Below are 20,355 nucleotides of genomic sequence, written 5' to 3' on the forward strand. Positions count from 1 at the left end.
CTCCAGTCTGAAAAACAATGCTCCACCACCACCCTGTGTCTCCTACCTTGGGGCCAGTTCTGTATCCAAATGGCTAGTTCTCCCTTTATTCCATGAGATCTAACCTTGCTAACCAGTCTCCCATGGGGAACCTCGTCGAACGCTTTACTGAAGTCCATTTTGATCAAGTCCGCTGTTCTGCCCTCATCAATCCTCTTTTTTACTTCTTCAAAAAACTCAATCAAGTTTGTGAGACATGATTTCCCATGCACAAAGCCATGTTGACTGTCCCTAATCAGTCCTTGCCTTTCCAAATAAGTGTTCATCCTGTCCCTCAGGATTCCCTTCAACAACTTGTCCACCATCAACGTCAGGCTCACTGGTTTATAGTTCCTGGCTTGTCCTTACCACCTTTCTTAAACAGTGGCACCATGTTAGCCAACCTCCAGTCTTCCGGCACCTCACCTGTGACTATCGATGATACAAATATCTCAGCGCGCGGCCTAGCAATCACGTTCTGAGCTTCCCACAGAGTTCTAGGGTAAACTTGATCAGGTCCTGGGGATTTATCCATTTTTATGCATTTCAAGACATCCAGCACTTCCTCCTCTGAAATATGGAGATTTTTCAAGATGTCACCACCTATTTCCCTACATTCTATACCTTCCAATTCCTTTCCCACACCAATCTTGGAGGTCTAGTGGATAGCGAAGAAGTTACCTCAGATTACAATGGGATCTTGATCAAGTGTCATAACATTCAAGAATATGGGCCTAGTGCAGGAAAGTGTAAGTAATATAGGAAGCAATTTCTTGGGGGGTACAGACTTGAAGGGCCTCTTCTGTACTGTACGATTTTATGATTTTATTTTACTTAAGTTTTCACAAAGTATCAGATAACTGAATTTCCACATCATCGCGCTTTTAAAAGACACTAATTTCCTGTCTGATTCTATGACCCTTACATCTAGTCATACACAATCAGGAAATCATCCACAATGTTCATTCTGTCGTATTTTAGTTTCTTTTACTTCCACTGAATGTTCCAACACTTGCACAGGTCAGGAATCCTTTATCTGAAAAATTGTTTTTTTGGATACATTTACTGTTAGGTTTGTTCAGATCTGTTCAGATCCATTTGAATTTGATCCATTCAGAACCATTCAAGTATGCTTTCAAAAGACATCCTGTTTTTAGGTCCTTCTAGTTTATGAATATGTGAACAAAAGATACCCAAACTTTTTTTTAAACCATTTACGTCATTCCGAACATTCCTTCTAAGCTGCATGGCTGCTCCAATGTTCCTTGCACAGCGATCAGCATCAGCACGATGACTGCAGCATTGACTTATGCATTTGGAAGTTACTGCTACATACAGGCTCGCAGACCTGCATAGCCTGAAAGAAAATTAGAGGGAATGCTGGTCATTCCCCATGGCAAAGTAAATTAAATTCCTTTTTTGGGATTTGTTGCACTACTCCAATTATAACTCCTTCACAGACTAAGTAACTCTTTAATCCAGCTGAATAAATTTGACTAATTTGTAGCCATGCCTCTTTTTTTTCCTTTATAAGCTCCTTTGGAAGGACATTAGGTGAATCTTTTGTTAGTTTCATGAACAATTTCTCGTGGTGGAGCCTAACAAGTTTTCTTATGCATTGATCACAAAATCACCTTAATGATTATCCAAAATGCCCCAAATTTAGCTTTGTCATCCTATGCTATCCCAACTCTCTCAATTGACCTTCCATTTTGTCCACTTCATCCTGACCCTATCAGAACAGCATGCCATTGCCAGAATATCTCAGAACTTACCAGTATCTGACACCAATAACATCTTTATAAAGTTGTGCACCCAGACAAGCACTGTCAATACAAAGCTACCCTAAACAGTTCCTGACACATGCCTGGTTATGGCAGATAGGGGGAAAATGGCCATGCTTTGTAGACCTTAAGGTCCTGGTGGATGGGGATGCCCTCTCCCCCGAAGAATTAGATGAAAAAAATCAAATATCAATTTGTAGGAAAGATTGTCATGGATTCCAGAAACTGAACCACATTCAAGGACGTTGGAGATGAAGTTATGAATACAAGAACAGAGTGATCAAAAGTGAGGCTTTTGAGGAGAGGGATGATTATCAGATCTGAAGGAGACATATGAACAATTAATGACATTTACAATATCAGCCAAAATGGGGGCCAGGGATGAAATTTGGATGGTCAGTCATTTGGACAAATTGTAATCAAAGGAGTTCCAGGTGGACAGGATGAGTTTTGTTAGGAATGGTGGGATACAGGATGGAAATTTGTATCTACAATTAACTCACAAAATTCTGTCTATCCAGCCATACCATGCTTGAATCTCTCCAATAATCTATACACCTAGCCCCCCAAAAAATGTTCCAACCAAAGTAATAAATTAAGTCTTCCATACTGTAACCATGATATCTTGTTATCCAATCTATGGTATTTCAAAGGGTGAACATGTTATATTTCTGCAAAGTTTCTCCTCTTTTGTCCAGCTCAGTAGGATAGTCTTCAATTCTTTCAACTGCCATCTACTAAATCATAACCACAGCATTTCTAAAGATGGTTTCTGTTGTACTTAAAAGAAAATGTTTACAATTTTTTTTCTTGCTTATGTTCCCATACCACACTGTTACTTGGCATCTCCCTCGATATTCTTAACCTTCTACACCGTAAACTAATGACCCAGCTCTACCAATCCATCACTTGGGAAACTCTCCACAAATTACTTCAGTTTTCAGATTTCTTGTCTAGCATATGGTCTTGGCTGAATCAAAACTTCCTCTGTTGCATGTAAAATAATTGAATATAATGTCTTTGTTCATGGTGAACTTTGTATCCTTACCACCAGTTTCAACACCCTTCCCAGACAACATCTCAGATTGAACCACATGGCCAACAATTGATTAGAGACAGAATTTTTAAAGGGCAGAAGATAACCTGGGAAATAGTATGAAGTAGATGACGAGGAGCTGCAAAGTAAGAATGTAATTACTGGTAGGAACAATAGGATGAGTAAGATGAAGCAAAAGAAAAATGTGGCAGCAGAGGAAACTGTCTCAAACTTCGGCAAGAAATTCATGAGCTTGTTGCGATTGGTCTTGAAGTTGACAAAGATCCTCGAAAAGAGATTTGAAGAGATGTTTGTCATCAAGGATGAAGGTGATAGGTCAGAGAGGAGGGTGGAGTGGATAGGTGGAAAGGAAGATAGGCAGGTAGGACAGGTCATGAGGGCGGTGCTGAGCTGGAAGAAGGGGAAATGAGGAAACTGGTAAAATCCACATTGATGCCATGGGATTGAAGTGTTCCAAGGCAGAAGATGAGGCATTCTTCCTCCAGGCGTCGGGTGATAAGGGATCGGCGGTGAAGGAGGCCCAGGACCTGCATGTCCTCGGCTGAGTGGAGGGGGAAGTTGAAATGTTGGGCTACAGGGTGGTGTGGTTGATTGGTGCGGGTGTTCCAGAGATGTTCCTTAAAGCGCTCTGCTAGGCCTGACCTGCTGTGCTTTTCCAGCACCACACTGATCTCCAGCATAGGCAGTCCTCACTTTTGTCCTTGTCATCAAGAAAGGCAGCGACAGGTTTTCAGTTAGTTCCTGAGAGGATCCAGGCAGAATGCTTTTACCTTGAATTTTGGACACGTTTTTTCATACGGCTATGTCCAACTGTTTTAAAGTATTGTACTGATTTGCTTACGTAGACAGATCATCCTCATCTTTCAAATTTATTTTTGGTGTCCTTTAATTGGGTATTTATAGAAGTTCAGTAAGAACTTGACCAAGGAACCACTCGTGAGGAAGGGTCACTCACCCCGAAACATTAACTCTGCTGTCTCTCTATAGAAGCTGCCAGACCTGCTGAGTTTCTCCAACAATTTCTGTTTTCGCACCAGTCCGGACTCCGGCCACAATCCCCGAATCCATCGTCATATAACTTGACTTCCGACTTGCGGCATGAGACCGGTGAATTTCTGACCCATCACATAACTTATTGGGAACTCTGGCGGTCATCTCCCGCCACGCCACGCCCAGTCCGCATGGCTCGAGCAAGTTCGAATGAAGTTGGGGGCGCGCGCCAAACGGTCATTGCAAGGGAAGCCTCGCGCTGGAGGGTGCTCTTGGCGACGTCACCGGGAGAGCACGGGGTGGGAGGTGTGCGCGGACTGAGGAGCCATCTTACTGTCGCCTCCCACTTGGGAAGAGGATTAGATGTGCGGGTTTCTGCTTTCTTTCTTTGTTGAAAACGTTACTTGATGGGAGATGACTTGACTGAGATTTGTTCGTTTGAGTGCAATGCTTTAGACGTGGATGTAAAGGTTTTTTTGGTTCACGCGTCAGCTCGATTCTTTGGGCTTTCAGTAGTACTGTGAAGAAAGAGGTGCATTTGGCTCGTCATTTTCCTTGCTTAGAATTAAGTGGTGCTCATCAGAGGAGACTGGATAAGGCTGACAGCTCAAAAAGTCAGTCTTGTAAATGGATAGACCCGTTGAAGTCCATGTTTATTTAGGTCGTTGGAGGAGAAAGTGTTTCGTTTCCGTCACACCAAGCTCGAAATGTTAATTTTGCTTCAGTCTCGACAGACCTGTTGAGTTTTTTAAAATCGTTTATTGTTTTTATTTCAGAAAAGTTTCTCACTAATTAAATATGTCTAAAGTTTGCCCTTCTTGCTAAAAAGCCATTTCGTACAACAATTTTATCAGACATGCGAGCTGTGCATGAACTCTCCAGTTAGCTCAGACTAGACCTCTAGGAGAAGAGTTTGTCTCGCTAACAAGCTGGGTATGTTTTTCCCACCTGATGGATAACTCGAGGTCTGGAGGAATGATCAGTCAAGTGCACACAGACCTATCAATTAACTTTCTTTCACTGTTATCTGTCTAATTAAGAACATGCATGTTTTTGTAAACTTTTGTATAAAGGCAGCCACTTTGTATCAGCACGTTGGAGTAGCCTGCTGGGGCACTTGAAGAGCTGGTACCCTACTCTCCTGGATTATTAGAACTGAGTTAGTTTAGCTTATTAGGTATCAGTGTTATGTTGTAACAGTGATGCTGTTTGTAAATGAAGGGGATGACTAAAATTATACTAAACTGTCTGTAAGAGGCTTTTATTCTAGACTTCCAAAGAGTACGATCTCCAGAACAAACCAAGAGAGGAGCTTTACAGGTCTGAGTCCACAAGGGATTCCCTGGGCCGTCTCAAATCTGCACTTTAATACTGCCCATTTTTGAGTATAAGAACTAGGAGCAAGAGTAAGCAATTCAATTCCTCGAGCCTGCTCTGTCATTTGATTGCATCTCTGCCTCAACTCTAGTTTCCTGCATGTTCTCCATAGCCCTTAAGCCCATTAATTAAAATTCTGTCTATCTTTTTAAATTTACTTAATGTCCTAGCATATAGAGGTGGTGAATTCCACAGATTTACAATCTTTTGAGAAAAGTAATTTATCCTCATCCCTATTTTAAATGTGCTACCTTCCTTATCCTAAAGGTATGACCCCTCATTCTAGATCCTTTCCTCATTATGTCACTTTTTTTCAGTCCCTTTTGGCATCTTGTATACCTTAATTAGATCTCCTTTCATTCTTAACTCCTGAGAGCATAGGCTTAAACTGCTCGACATCTCTTCATATGGCAAACCTTTCATCTCTAGAGTCAATCCGGTGAATCTACCTTGCACTGCCTCCAATGCAGCTACATCCCTCCTCAAGGGACCAAATCCACAGGCAGTACTCCTGGTGTAGTCTCACAAATGCTTTGTATGATTGCAGCAACACTTCCTTCCTTTTATACTCTAATCCTTTAGCAAAAATGTTAAAAATTCCATTTGCCCTTCTTTCTTCCTGCTGAACCTGCATGCGAGTTTTCTGCCATTTGTGCATGAGGACATTGTCTGAGAATCTCAGTACCAAAGAATTCTGAAGTTAGTTTCTCTCCATTCAAATAATTTGCCTTTTCTATTCTTCCAATCAAAATGGATAATCTTACACTTGTCTGTGTTAAGCTACATCTACCAAATTTTGGCCAATCACGTCACCTGTCCCTATTCATGAGTAAATATCTAATTTTTCATTGCAACTTCGCACTCCAACTGCTTCAGTGTCATCTGCAAGTTTGGCTATAGTACTTTCTTGTCTCAAATTCAAATCATTAATATAGATTGTAAATATTTGTGGCTTAAGGATCAAACCCTGTGGCACCCTATTAGTTGTATCTTGCCAACCAGAAAAGACCCATTTATCCCAATGCTCTGCTTTCTGTTGGTTAACTAATCTGCTATCCCAGCTAATAAATTACCGCTAAGCCTATGTGATCTGACCTTATGTATTAACCTTTCATGTTATCAAGTTCCTTCTGCAAGTCCAGATATAAGACAGTTATAGGATCCCTGTTCTATATATTGATCGTTATATCTTGAAAAACTGAAAAATTAGTCAAGCATGATTTACTCTTTATAGGACTTGAATTCTGGCAGATTTTATTTTGACTCTTAAATGTCCTTAATGAATTCTAACAATTTCCCAGTGTCATATGTTAAACTTGTCTGTAATTTCCTACTTTCTGTCTTTCTCCTTTTTTGAATAAGAGGAGAGGATATAAGAGCAGAATTAGACCATTCAGCCTATCAAGTCTTCTCTTCCATTTTATAATAGCTGATATATTTCTCAACACAATCTCCTGCCTTCTCTGCATAACCTTCGACCCCTTATTAATCAAGAAATGTTTGCATTTAGCATTGGTTATATTGACATGTTTCCATTCCACCAGAAGCCTTCCTGCATCCAGGGAATTATAGACCATAGAATGTAGGCCGTCAGGCCTTGGGGCACTTGTCTGTCTTCAATCCCAATAGTTTACTTGGTATTCTTTTTCCCAAATTGTTGATGATCTGTAGAACTCTTTCCTAGTGGTGATTGATTATAGTATTTTTTCCCTTGGGAAGTGACTGGTTGTAATACTTTTCCCTCCAGGGTAGTTATTGATTGTGTTGTTTTTATGCTTTCTCTTTGACACTGTCCTTAATTTTGTTTTACATTAATGGTGGATGGTCCTCCAATTTTCCATTCTCATTGGAATGTAACTCTTTTGTGTTCTGGCATATATCCCTCAAACATGTTCCGTTGCATTTCTGTTAACCTATCCCTTAATGTAAATTGCCAATTTACTTTATTTAGCTATCCTTTTATACCCTCATGTAATTAATTACATTTTTCAAATACCAGTTCTGGATCCGTTCTTTTCTCACTCAAATGAATGTAAAATGTCGCCATATTATGATAGTGAAGGTACCCCTAGGTGGCAGTGAGGTTATTAATCCTATCTGTTGCACACGACCACGTCTAGTAAATCTTGCTATCTGGTTGGCTTCAGAATGTGCTGTCGTAAGAAACAATCCAGAAAATATTCTGAACTCCTCATTTAGGTTATCTTTGCCCATCTCATTTTTCCAGCCTGTGTGGATGAAAATCCCCCATGACTATCTACCTTTCTGACAAGCTACCATTATTTCTTCCTTTTATGCAACAATGACAAATCAGAAAACAGAAAGGAAGAAAAAACTTGGGGAAAATCACAATGAGCACAGGAACGGTAAAAGCAAATTGTTGAAGCTGTGAGCTGAGAAGCGTCTAGGTTCTAATGGACTTCATCTAGAGTCTTAAAATAAGTGACCTGTTTGTTAGTTGAAGCATTAATTTTAATTTTTTTAAACTACCTTGGTTGAGTGACAGTTCATTAGATTGGAAGATAACAAATGCCATTCCCTTATTCAAAAAGAGACAAAAAGCAGGAAACAACAGGCAAGTTAGTTTCACATCTCTGATAGCTTCTAACAATTTCACTATTACAGAGGAAGTTTTAGAAGAACACTTGAATAAGTTCAAGATAATTAGGCCAATATAGCTTTATGAAAGGGAAATCATGCTTGACTAATCTCTTGGAGTTCTTTGAGATAACACATGGTGTTGTTAAAAGAGAAATGGAGGATATACTGTATTTGATAAGCTGCTACATCAAAGGTCATTGTGGAAAATAAAAGCTCATGGTGTAAAAGGTAACGTTGGCAAGAGTAGATATGAATGGGCATTTTTCAGGTTGATAAGATGTAACAAGTGGTGTGCTACAAGGATCTAGTTGGGAACTCAACTGTTTACAATTTATATAAATTACAAAAGCATTGGAAGTATGGCTGCCAAATGTGCTGGTGATGCCAAGTAACTTAAAAGGTTAGACTTGTCAAGTAATGACTGTATGATCAGACTTTTTGATCTGTTATTATCATCATTCATTTATAAATATAAATTATTGTGAATCAAACTCAGCCCTCAAACGTCAGTACATGCTAACGTGATTTTTGAGCATTTCCTAATATAGTAACGTTTTCAGACAGGTCGAAGGAATTACTTTGCTATTCTTTGACAAAATTTTAAAATGTCTTTAGTTTATCCTTACTGATATCTGTGTATTCTATTTATTTAATGCATTTTTTTTAATAACATGTAAATTAATCTTAAAAATGAAAGTGTAACTTGTTATGGGCTGGATCAAACCCCTTCAAAATATATTAAGAAGATACCCTCGACCTGAACTTTTTCTTATTTTTAGAAGTCATTTCTAAGTCATTGTGTTCCAATGCAATCGGTGAAGCAAGATGGCGGCAGAGTAGGATGCTCCTGCTGGAGCTCCTCTGCTCTGCCTGTTCTGTAACTTTTTCTTCCTTTTTTTTCTCTCTTTGCTTTATTCTTCTGTCTCCTTAGCAAATGTCAACCTTTTAATGTCCTATTTTCAACTTATTTTTTAACTCTAAGAAATGCAGCTACTTTTATTTCTCTGCTGTATCCAAGATTTGTACCTAGGTACTTGTACCTAAGATGTCCTCACAAGAAGGCAGACATTATAAAAGCTTTTCACTGTACTCCTGCAATGGAGTACCATAGCAAAAAGATATTAGATTTGATTGGTCAAATTACCAGGCTTAAAGCAAAACACACCTTTTATTTTACACTATAGTTAAAATACAAACAAAAGAAAGAAGAATCGGAATATCTTAACTCTATTGGAAAATTTAACAGGATATTAGATCATTTAATTACAAAACAGCAACTGTTCCAATATTGTAACATCTCATAAACACAACTTTGGCAAAGGCAAATTCAGGAAAATAGATTGAGTCTCATGAAATTCTCTCAGCAGAGACAACTCCAGCTTTTAGCTGTACACAGAGAGGAATAAAAGCTTGAAGACCCCTGCAGGCACTGAAAGCTAAAACTAAAAATCCTGGTTCAATGGGAGCTTGACTCTCACCTTTTAATACTGCTTCTTTTGTTCCAGCTTTTTTTAAAAAAAAAAGGCCTCACAAGCTGTTTACTTTATTGGCTTGGAACTGACCACACAGCGGCTCTGTTTCACCTCTCTTCATTTAAAAAAAAGTACAAAATGCAGGTGTGAAAGCCATAGTACCACCACAAACCCAATTACAGGATAATGAAAATACACCTAAAGTGCATGAATTGGTTAAATGGATTGGAATTCTTAAAACGGAAGTAACCTACTAGAGTGAGTTTAGCACTTGCATTTTCTTGATTCAATCATTTTTGTGGACTTAAGCATATTTTGAAGTAAATGATACTTGGATTTCTTTTGACAGTAAGTGATCTGTGATGATAAATTAATCTTTGTTGTTATCTGGAACTTTACATTCTAAAGTGGACAGAATCATTATTGCTTTAAGTTCAAATTTTTTTTATTATTCATTTCATGTGATATGGGTGCCACTAACAAGTCAACATTTATTGTCTAACCCTAATTGTCCTGGAGAAGATGGTGATGAGCTGTTTCTTTAAATCCCTGCATTCTTTGGAATTTATGGGTACCTACATTACTGTTAAAAATGAAGTTCCAGGATTTTGACCCAGCGACAATGGTGATATATAGTCGGTTCTGCTTTCACTTGTGTTTCTTCAATGTGAATTGGTTTTAACGTGATTGCACAAATGATGGTCTAAATTTTTCAATGTGAACTTTCCTTACTGCATTGGCTATAATGTAATTTTGGGCCTATTAGTTTAAATGGTATGGCTACTGCACGATTTTCTTATAATGCGAGATTGCATGAGAATGGAAGTATTGTGTTTTATCAGAACCAACTGTAGTTCAAAGTCAGAGTGGTGTGTGACCTGGAGGGGAACTTATAGCTGGTAATATTGCTATGCACCTGCTACCTTTGTCCTTTTTAGATGTAGAGGTAGGGATTCAGAAGCTGTCTAAGGAGTCTTGGTGAGTGCTACAGTGTATGTTTTAGATGTTAACGCTCCCACCGTGTTGATGTGTGTTAAGAGGGGAAACCATTTTTTGTTTCATTTTTAAGTTCTGCAGAGTGCTGGGATGTTTGACGTTTTGTTGATATGCATTTTAAATTTGGTCTTTCAACTCTTGATTGGTGCATTAGCAACAAAGACTGAACAGATATTTTTAAGAATTGAGCTGATGCCCATCAGCAAGCTGTCTTGTGACAGTCATAGAAAATAATTCATTTGTAATAATAAATTAGGTGTAGGTTTCCTTCAGAAAGAAGCAGGTCATTCAGAGGGGAAAAACTCCTATTACAACAGTAGTGCAGTTTAGCAATCTCCAAAACAGTCAAGGCAGAAGAAAATGAGTCCTTAGTGGCTTTATGTAATTATGAAAGAGTTCCAAAAGCAGAAGGCTGCAGAAGAGGTCTTTAAGGAGCCATGTTAAGAAATGTGAGCTGTGTCAACAGTTTAAGGGTCTTCTGAAGAAACATTAATTAAAGAAATAGCTTTGAATGCAGGAATTTACTAAAGAATCCAATTACATTTGTGCCAACTGAAGAAGGAACTTTAAAGTGGAAATGAGGTGACCCTTCACAAGTTTGAATATCTATATGCTTGCTGAGGATAAAGAGGTTGAATCTTCATTCCAAATAAAATAAGATTCCTGCAGATAATTGTATAGTGTAAAATGAGTTATTTTGCTTCCTTTGTGTGGAATAAAATTTGTAGTTTTGTTAAAAATATATTGGCAACCTATGAATGTGTTTGGTGATTGACCACCATAGCAAACAAATAGACCATGAGATAAAACAGAAAATGTTATAAAAACTCGCAGAAAGAGAGAAGAAACAGTTAACATTTTAGAGTTCAAGGTCAATATAACTACACTTCAGAATGGCGGATGTCCCTACATTCCCAAGGTCTGTTGTGGTTCAAGCAGGTGGCTTATCACCACTTTCTCCAGGACAATTTGACATACTCAAACGCTGACCTTGCCAGTGACACCCACGTCCCATGAAAAAAACATAAAATACTTTTTCACAATATCTTCGTATCAGACTCAAAACATTAACTCTGTTTCTTTCTGCAGATGCTGCCAGACCTGCTGAGTTTCTCTTGCATTTTCTAATTTGTTTATTGATTTCCAGCATCTGCATCTTTCAATTAAATAGACTATCAGTTTTATTCTTCCTATCAAGTTTCACTTTGGCATCTGCCTTGTCCAATATGACCATCAGCTGTGGTTAGAACACTGGCAAAACTCAGCGCAGCTTTGAGTGGAATTTAGGGTGCAGTAGGGTTGGATAAAACCTACTCTGCACTGAAGAGTTTGTCTGTTTATAGCGGTGATGGATGTGACATTTAAGGTGAAGTATAGTAAACCAAAACAAGGATAAAGGACTTGAGCAGGTGGTTTGAAAGGGACGAGTTAGGGAGATTGATGGAGGAGCATTTGTGTGAAAGTATATGGGAAACATTACTACTTTGGGATATGAGATGTGATAGAGAGAAGAAAATTCAGGAAAAGAAGTCATAGAAATTTTCCAGTAGCATTCATCCTGCATAAAGCCTGCCGTGATCAGTGATTCCCTTCTCACCGTCTTCTACCTGAATAGAAAGAGGACAAAGAGAAGCAGACCTGAAAGCAAAAGAAGAGACAAAATTGAGATGTGTTAGAAAGAACATATATTTGCTGTATGAAACATCAAGAAAGATTAGCTTAGTGACGTGTTTAGACACTATTCAGCTATTCTTTTTTTTGTTAATATTAGGAAGTGTGTGCCTATGCTGTATTTAGTATGCCCCATGGATATCTTGCAGCAGCATCACTGGGGTGGGGGAGGTGTATTTTCATGTGACAAGTTTATGCATGTCGTCTCCATTTCAAATGTGGACGTAATTCTCAATTCCTAAAAGAGTAACAAAATTACAACAATAAAAATAAACATGGGATTAAATAAGATTTTTCGTGTAATAATGTTAAGATTTCAAGATTTTTGTGCTTTAAGGGAAGATCAAAAGCGATATAGGAAGCAACATAATTTCCAGAAATGGAATTCAACACTACAGCCTTTTGCCATGGACCTGTATTTTGGAAATATATTTCCTGATGTTCCTAATATCTAAGGTTACATCAGATAATTGGAATACTGAAAGATGTAAGGATTTTTATGAAAACTTATTCAAAACTTGTGAATATTCAGATTTTGCACCTTGACAGTTGATCTGGACTTCTGTCAGAACAGTGAATGGCATACATGCGTTAATGGTCAAAGAATAAGATTCAAAGTAATTAATTCTTAACTATTATCCCTTCCACAAGATTTTGTCCATTATCTTATTTGTCCACTTATACATCTGTGCTGATCTGTATGGTGCTATCAACCTAATACCTCTGTTTAAATCCCTTTTTGTTTTTTCAAACTGTCATAAAAACCTTTCCAACAAGATTATCAACACTGTTCAAACTATTCCATTGCTCTATCTATCAGGCCACTTGTGAGTAATCACAAGGTCTATGCTTTAGAAAATAATTCCTAAGTTGGTCCACCTTTTAATAAATTCAGTAATGCCCATGACTAAGTTTTTTTTGGTAATTCTGCAGATATGACCTTTTTGCTTGCTGCAGATGCAAAGACTTTATTGCTTGGAATGTTTTTTTTCCTGAAAGGTTTACATTGATGTAAGTCATCAATCTCAATTATGCCCTTTTAAGAAAGGAGTAGCAAAGTACAGCTTCCACTTATTATCTAAAGTTCATACATGAAAAATTGCCAATCACATGAGGTATTGAAGAAGTCTAAGTTTCTGTTAATCTTTACTCCAACATCAGTCGTCATTTGTGCAGAGGTGGACAAAGAAAATAATTATATTGGTAAATGTTATTCATGATTCTTGGAAGTCTGTGAACACTAATTTTATTCTTGTTATTGCAGGGGACTTAATGGCTAATATGAAAGGCAAATCGAACCAGAAACAAATGTATGCAAATACACAGATAAACCAATGTTCTTCCCTTGCTCGTTTTTATGGAAAGAGAAGTATATAACTGATATTATGTAATTATTGGCTGTATTTATAGATTATCTTAATTCTTACTCTTGTATTTATTCTTCAAAGATGTCACCTGATTGTGAGATGTAGTTTAGTGGATATTCAAATGAGCCTTAACAATATGTGCTGAACAAACACTTTACCAAACAACATTGATGCCCTCGTAGTTCCACCCATAAATGCAATTCAGAAAGGAATCCTGCTCTGATTCCTCTGTTCCTAGAGCTTGGAGGAACTGCTGTCATTGATAAGCTGGAACAGCAGTACATGTTGGTTCTCTCAGGTCTTTCTTTATCACCCATTCATCCAATAAAAATTGTTTCTATTAAAAATGTTGATATTGTGTGGATTTATAGGAAAAAAAGGCACACCCATCATCATCCTGATTGTCAGTTTCCTTGACTGATCTAGCACAAGAATGTCAATAGACTCCTCAATATCATGCATTGCAGTGCAACATATTTGGGTATTAATAAATCTATCATGACAACAGTGTAGTTATGAGGGATTAAATTCAACTTTGGCACATTTGGCACACTTTGCCAAAAGAGTTGTAGCCAAATTCTGAGCACATTTTTCAGTCATATAAAGGAAAATTTTGGGGATGTACAAAAAGCAACTGGTTTTCTGCCAATATTGTACTCCTTGCAGAAGTTGACTTCCTCTTCAATATCTTGTTTTAAATCTTTTTCAAATGTATTGCGAGCATATATTGTTATTCCTTTCTTTAATGGGACCAGTTGTACTTTTTTTAAAGCAGTCACTGCAGATGTGAAGCCAAGTTGCAAACTGAAGAAACTATCACTCATTTATGAGGAAGCAGATTCAGAATTATATTCAACTAATAAAGTGACTTCTCGTGTCCATAGGTTAGTGTTGTGCCATACTAGATGTGATGAGATGAGAGTTACGAGCGAATGCACAAAGTTTAAAAAAATGCAAATTTACATTGTAAGGGAGAAACATTTAGGGGCAGATGGTGGTAGTGATAAAATTGCTGGGTTAATAATCCAGAGGAGAAAGTGAGGAATTCAGATGCTGGAGATCAGAGCTGAAAAATGTGTAGCTGGAAAAGCACAGCAGGAAGGATCCCTGAAGAAGGGTTTATGCCTGAAACGTCGATTCTCCTGCTCCTTGAATGCTGCCTGACCTGCTGCGCTTTTCCAGCAATACATTTTTCAGCTCAGTAATATTTCAGAGGCCCAGTATATGCTCTGGAGACAGGGGTTCAGATATCATCACTTTGGCTGGTGGAATTTAAAGTTCAATTATTTCTTTAAAATGTGGAATTGAAAGCTAATATTGGTAATTACACTATTGAACAACCATTAATTGTTATATTGAAACAGATGGGTTATAATGTCATGTTTGAGGGTTCTTCTGGTGCTATCATAGTGTCTCCATCTCTGAGCTGGGAGACCCTGGTTCACATTTCATGTGCTCCAGAAGTATGTAATATCTCTGAAGTAGTTGATAAAGAAATATTTATTATGTAATGTTTTGAATAAAATCCGCCATACTTCCTTGGTCTTAACGACGTGTACCTCAGGGTCAAAGCATGTTGTCTAAGATGATCTTGCAAGTTTCTTGATTATGTCAGACTGCAACAGAACTTAGATTGCTGTGGTTCAAGAAAGTAGTTGACCACCACCACTTGAAAGGCAATTCGGAAATGGCAACAGATTCTGGCCTTGACAGTATCATCTGCATCCCTTGAAATACTTTATTTTTTTAAAAAGTTAGCAATCAATTATTAGGCCAGTCAGGATCAGTGGGCAACCAGTGGACCTGGGAGAACCTTTTTGGAGGGACCTAGGGAGGGGTGGCCAGTTAGTAATTCCAGTGGGGAAAGGAAGTGCTGCTCAGGTGGAACTTTCTCACTCTACAAGTTGGGCACTATTTACTAATGTTTCAAATGGTTTGCAAACACTAATGAACAAGACAATCGGGGTTTAGTCTGCTGGAGAATTACCTTCAGATGAATGAATCTGTTGACGAAGATGCTGTACACAACATTTCTGGCCCTTTATATATGGATGTACAAATCATATGGATCTGTGACCTCCCAGTAGTGTTGGCTTCAGGAAAGAATCCAGAGTTCACACATTGAAGAATTAGATCTCTAAATTGTTTTGGCTTTTTATCTTTCGTCATACTTTTATCTTTGACGTTTCAAAAATGAAATATTCTCACTGAAACAGCATTTTATTTCTAAAAGTATTAAAATGGAATTTTTAATAGTTTAAAATTATTTCATGTGCCATAAAGAAAAATAACTTGTGTAGAAAAAAATTTCAAGGCTGTGCACTGGTTATCAAAAGAGACCAAATTAACCAAGTCCTTTAAAGGAGAAGAGAGAGATTGGGGGTTTTAGGAAGTGAATACTAGAACAAAAATGTCTGAAGGTACAGCTGCCAGGTGAGGTAAGGGGAAAATGCTGGCTTGTATTTTTTTAATGCTTAAAGAAGTAATGTCCTTGTTCTTCAGGAGCACACATCAGTCCCGAATGAAAAGGACTGTACGAAGAAACATTTTGAAGACCAAAAAAGAAACTTTGCCTTTTCAAAACAGAAGTCCTAGTCTTCAGCAATGGAAGGTGTGTTTACTGTTGGAAGCCATAACTTGCTAGTTATTTCTTGTTGCACTGGTGACTGAAGAAATTCAGATTTGCTCAGTCGTTTTCCTCCATTTGTAAACTAATTTTACATAGTGATCTCACATTTAAATATAGAGCCCTAGCTTCCCAAGGAAATGGTTGGAATGCAGCTTAAATGTAACTGTGAAGTGTTTATTTTGGGTAAAGCATCTGCTTTAAATCAGTATGCCAAACAACCAACTTCTACTCAGCCTCCTTTTGGGTTGTCTCTTTTTGTAGCTTGAAGATGATGAAATCATAATTCCAAGAATATTTCAAAGGATGCAGGTTGTTTTCACCACCTTCTCCTTTTTACTTTTGGAAAATAATTCCTACAATCTTAGTCCATTATTAATTCACACCTGCCCCTCCATTCTAGGCAGTATGTATTTATACAATTGAAATAAATTGACATTTTTCTGAGACTAAAATTTGGCCTACAAAAGGGTGGGGAAACTATGGGAGGTAGGCCATATCCAAGCTTTTGATCAGGCCCATGGTCACTCGGGTGTCCAATGGACACGGGGAAACAATTTAAGGTAATTTAGCCAGCTATTGGTGGCTGAATGCGAATATTTCTCAAGGAATATGGCCGCCATCTGGTACAAAAGATTATAAGCAGTATAGATGATAAAACAATACAGTACTACCAAAGGATATTGCTTAATTAATCATATTGGCAAACTATGGCAAATAGATTTCAAGGGAACAGAAGGCTCTCACTCTCTACAGTCAAGCAAGATAAAACAGGGTGCACTTTCTCAATTGTAAACAACTAAAAATAATGGCAGAGTAAAGGGTGCTTGGGTTCGAGACACACATGACTGAAATATCAGATGTTAAATTACAGCCTGTTGTCCAATATCCCAAGTGGCTATCACCATTTTTCTGATTTCTGAATCTGCTGTTTTACTTACTTTGTGCTGCTGTCAGTACATCTGATATTTCAGTCATGTCTATCTGGATCCCAAGCACCCTTTACTCTGCCATTATTTCTAATTGTTCACTGTTGAGAAAATGCACCCTGTTTTATCTTGCTTGGTTGTAGAGTTTATTTGCCACAGTTTTCTCATATGATTAATTAAGCAATATCCTCTTGCAATACTGTATTGTACTATCATCTATATTGCTTTATAGTACCATTTTTGTACCATCAGTGAATTTGGATAGGTAGCTTTCTCTGCCCTCATCTAAGTTAATAAATATATGAAAAATTGAGGTCTCAACAGTGATCCTTATGAAAAGCCACTCATCACTTTCTACTCACTAAAGTTTCGGGTACATAAAACTTATCAAAACTCAGCTGCAATTGCAACAATAGTTGACAGTTACAGTAGCTGTCCATTATCCCTACCCTTTTCTCCTTCCATTCAGCCAGTTTCCTGACCAGATCAATAATTTACCTTCAATACCATGAACTTCACACTTAACTAAACAGTCTCATCTGTGGGACTTTATCAAATGTCTTCTGGAAGTTGGTATGAAATCCTAATGCTGAAATTGTCCACTACTTGAACCACCTCTTTGAAAAGAAAATTGTCAGATTTGTCAGCACAATCTACCCTTTGCAAAAAAAAGCCACTAAAATATTAGCTGATGCATATTTGCACATGATTGACAATTTAGTGTTAACCAGTTAATTAATTAGTGAAGAGTCACTGAGATTGCTTAGCCTTGTGTAACTGTTGCATTTGCAGCTGAGTTATGAGGAAATTTTAAGCACCCAAAATGTTTGTGAGTAGAATAGTAAGCAAAGGGAAAAAGCAAGATTTAACAAAAGATGTATTAAATTGCTTGAGGTTTACTTTCAGAACAATATTGGTGATGTATTTTGGGAGCTTCAATGAGGGAAGGAGTTACACAATGATAGGTCACCAGGGAGTACTGAGGAAGAAAGTGATCTTGGTGTACATGTCTGTAGGTCCTTGAAGGTGTCTGTACAGGTAGCTGGGGCACAATATAGCAGCAAATAAGCCTTGTTACAACTTTATAAAACATTAGCCTGACCACAGGCTGAATATCGTGTGCAGTCTGGTCACCATGTGATCAGAAGGACGTGATTGCACTGTCAAGGGTGCAGAGGAGATTCATCACGATGTTGCCTGGAATGAAATGTCTGTCATGTGAAAAGACTTGATAGACTGAGTTTGTTTTCCTTGGAGCAGAAGAAGCTGAGGGGAGGATCTAAATGAGATACACAAAATTGAGTGACATAGACATGGTAGATCATGAGAAATTTTCCCCCATGGCAAATGTATTTAAGACCAGAGGGTTTAAGGGGAGGAATGAGTGGTTTAAAGGAGATCTTAGAGAGATTTTTTTTCATCCACAGGGTGGTAGACTTTTTAGAAATGCTTGAGAAGGTGGTGTGGATAGGTACAATGGCAACATTTAACAAACATATGGATGAGCACTTAAAATGCTAGGACATAGGCTGTAGACCAAGCTCAGGTAAATGGAATTAATATAGTTTGGAGTTTTTGTTCAGCATTGACATTGTGAGCTGGAAAACCCCCTTCTATGTTGTATAACAATTGAACAATGACCAGTAGATCTGGTATCTGTGGGCTCACTCTCATTCCTGCTTGTTCTCCTGTTTTCCCCCTCTCGCGCTATCCTGTGCTTCTCTCACCCATTCCCATCCTCTCATGCTCCCCTCTCTTCCCCACTCCTCTCTAGTGCTCCCTTTTCTCTCCCACCCCAGTGCCTCATGCTCCTCTGCCCTCTCCCCCTCCTCGTGTTTGATGCCTTCTGATCTTGGTAGGAAGTAATGCAGAACAAAAGCAACAATGATTGCAGAAAACAATTGGATGCTGCAGTGGCAGTTTGAGTCAATGGTCTAAATGTTGCATTGTTTCCAGCTATAAGGATTGCAAAACATTGTCACCTGAAAGATACCCCACTTATTTGAAAGTGCATTGACCTGTAAACTCAATTTCTGTCTTTTCAAATGCAGCCTGACTTGCTAAGTATTCCCAGCAATTTCTATTTCACGTTTCCAGCATTTACATTGTTTTGCTTTTTAAGTAGAGTTGTGGAGCCATTCAGCACGGAAACAGACCCTTCAATCCAATCAGTCCATGCCGAACATAATCCCAAACTAAGCTAGTCCCACCTGCCTGCTCCTGGCCCATATCCCTCCAAACCTTTCCTATTCATGTACTTATCCAAATGTCTTTTAAACATTGTAATTGTGTTTGCATCCACCACCACCTCAGGAAGTTCATTCCACACGTGAACTACCCCATGTTTTAAAAAAAAAATTGCCCCTTGCCTTTTTTATAGTTTCTCCTCTCACCTTTAAAAATGTGCCCCTAAGTCTTTTTAAACTTCCAGCTTAGGGAAAAGGCAACTACTGTTAATCCTACCTATACCCTCATTTTTGTTGCTTAACAAAACACAGAAAAAGTTTAGGATACTTTCATTTCTTGTGTTGGAATCCATATTGTTTTTTTAAAATATGTTTTCAATAACTTACTGTCTTTTGTTGTATATCATGACTGACGAGGAGGGTAATTGTTAATCTCATAACATGCTATCTCACTCAGAGTGCAAAAGTTTGTACACTTTAATTTCTAGATTTTGACTATGGATAGAACTGTTGGGAGAAAGCTCAAACTATAATGCTGCTTATCTGAGAAACAATGAAATGCTGAAAGTTTCAAATCTTGTCTAGCATATTTCCATATTTATTTTGTCAATCGTTAAAATATAATTATTATATTGGCTTAAATCTGTGCCTTGATTCTGAAAATTCTATACAGTTTCACATGAATTTTAGATCTGGTATCTAATTTTGTAACTGGACAAAACCTTTTTATTTGAGTTGAAACTTGAAAGAGAATCTAGATAATTACAGTTTCTTAATGGCAAATTTGTTTCAGGAATTTACCCAGAGTAATTCCAAAAATGCAGACTGTTCTGTGTACAATGAAACTACTTCAGGTAAGAAAGTTTTTTTCGAATAATTTTAAGTATTTTAGCAATAATCAAGGAAAGTATAATTTTTTTTCTAAGCATCGACCATGCCCTTTAAAGGTTCATTTTGCATTTCCAAGAAGTAGACACAGGTAGTTCTGGAATAACGCATGTTTCGGCAGTACGATTGGCTGTAATGTTGGTGAAGAATTAGGGAACGGTATTTTCGAGAACACTTACTTTCATTTGCACGAGCATGATTCCAGCGGGGATCAGATTGCGGAGTTTGTTGTGCGTATGTGCAGGTGTCCGGTCTTTGTGCCATTCTGTGCATGCGCTGATGTCCACACCGAAGTCTCCATGCTGTTCTGCGCATGTGTGATGTCAGTGCTGGCCTTTGTGCCACACTGTACATGCACCGATGCCAGCTGCTGACAGAGCACTTTCTGTGAGA

General features: G+C 38.1%; 1 protein-coding gene across 1 annotated transcript in view; it reads left to right on the forward strand.

Moving 5' to 3' along the window:
- Positions 1-3,025: 3,025 nt before the first annotated feature.
- Positions 3,026-20,355, forward strand: part of LOC140492316 (uncharacterized) — a 68,556-nt gene continuing 51,226 nt past the window's right edge. Inside the window, exons 1-5 of the mRNA XM_072591262.1 lie at positions 3,026-3,167; positions 13,231-13,335; positions 14,106-14,217; positions 15,836-15,944; positions 19,868-19,928. Of these exons, the coding sequence (XP_072447363.1) occupies positions 3,026-3,167; positions 13,231-13,335; positions 14,106-14,217; positions 15,836-15,944; positions 19,868-19,928 (529 nt within the window). The remainder of the gene's footprint in view (positions 3,168-13,230; positions 13,336-14,105; positions 14,218-15,835; positions 15,945-19,867; positions 19,929-20,355) is intronic.

The sequence above is a fragment of the Chiloscyllium punctatum genome, chromosome 20 (genome assembly GCF_047496795.1).
Source record: "Chiloscyllium punctatum isolate Juve2018m chromosome 20, sChiPun1.3, whole genome shotgun sequence".
Taxonomy (NCBI): Eukaryota; Metazoa; Chordata; class Chondrichthyes; order Orectolobiformes; family Hemiscylliidae; genus Chiloscyllium; species Chiloscyllium punctatum.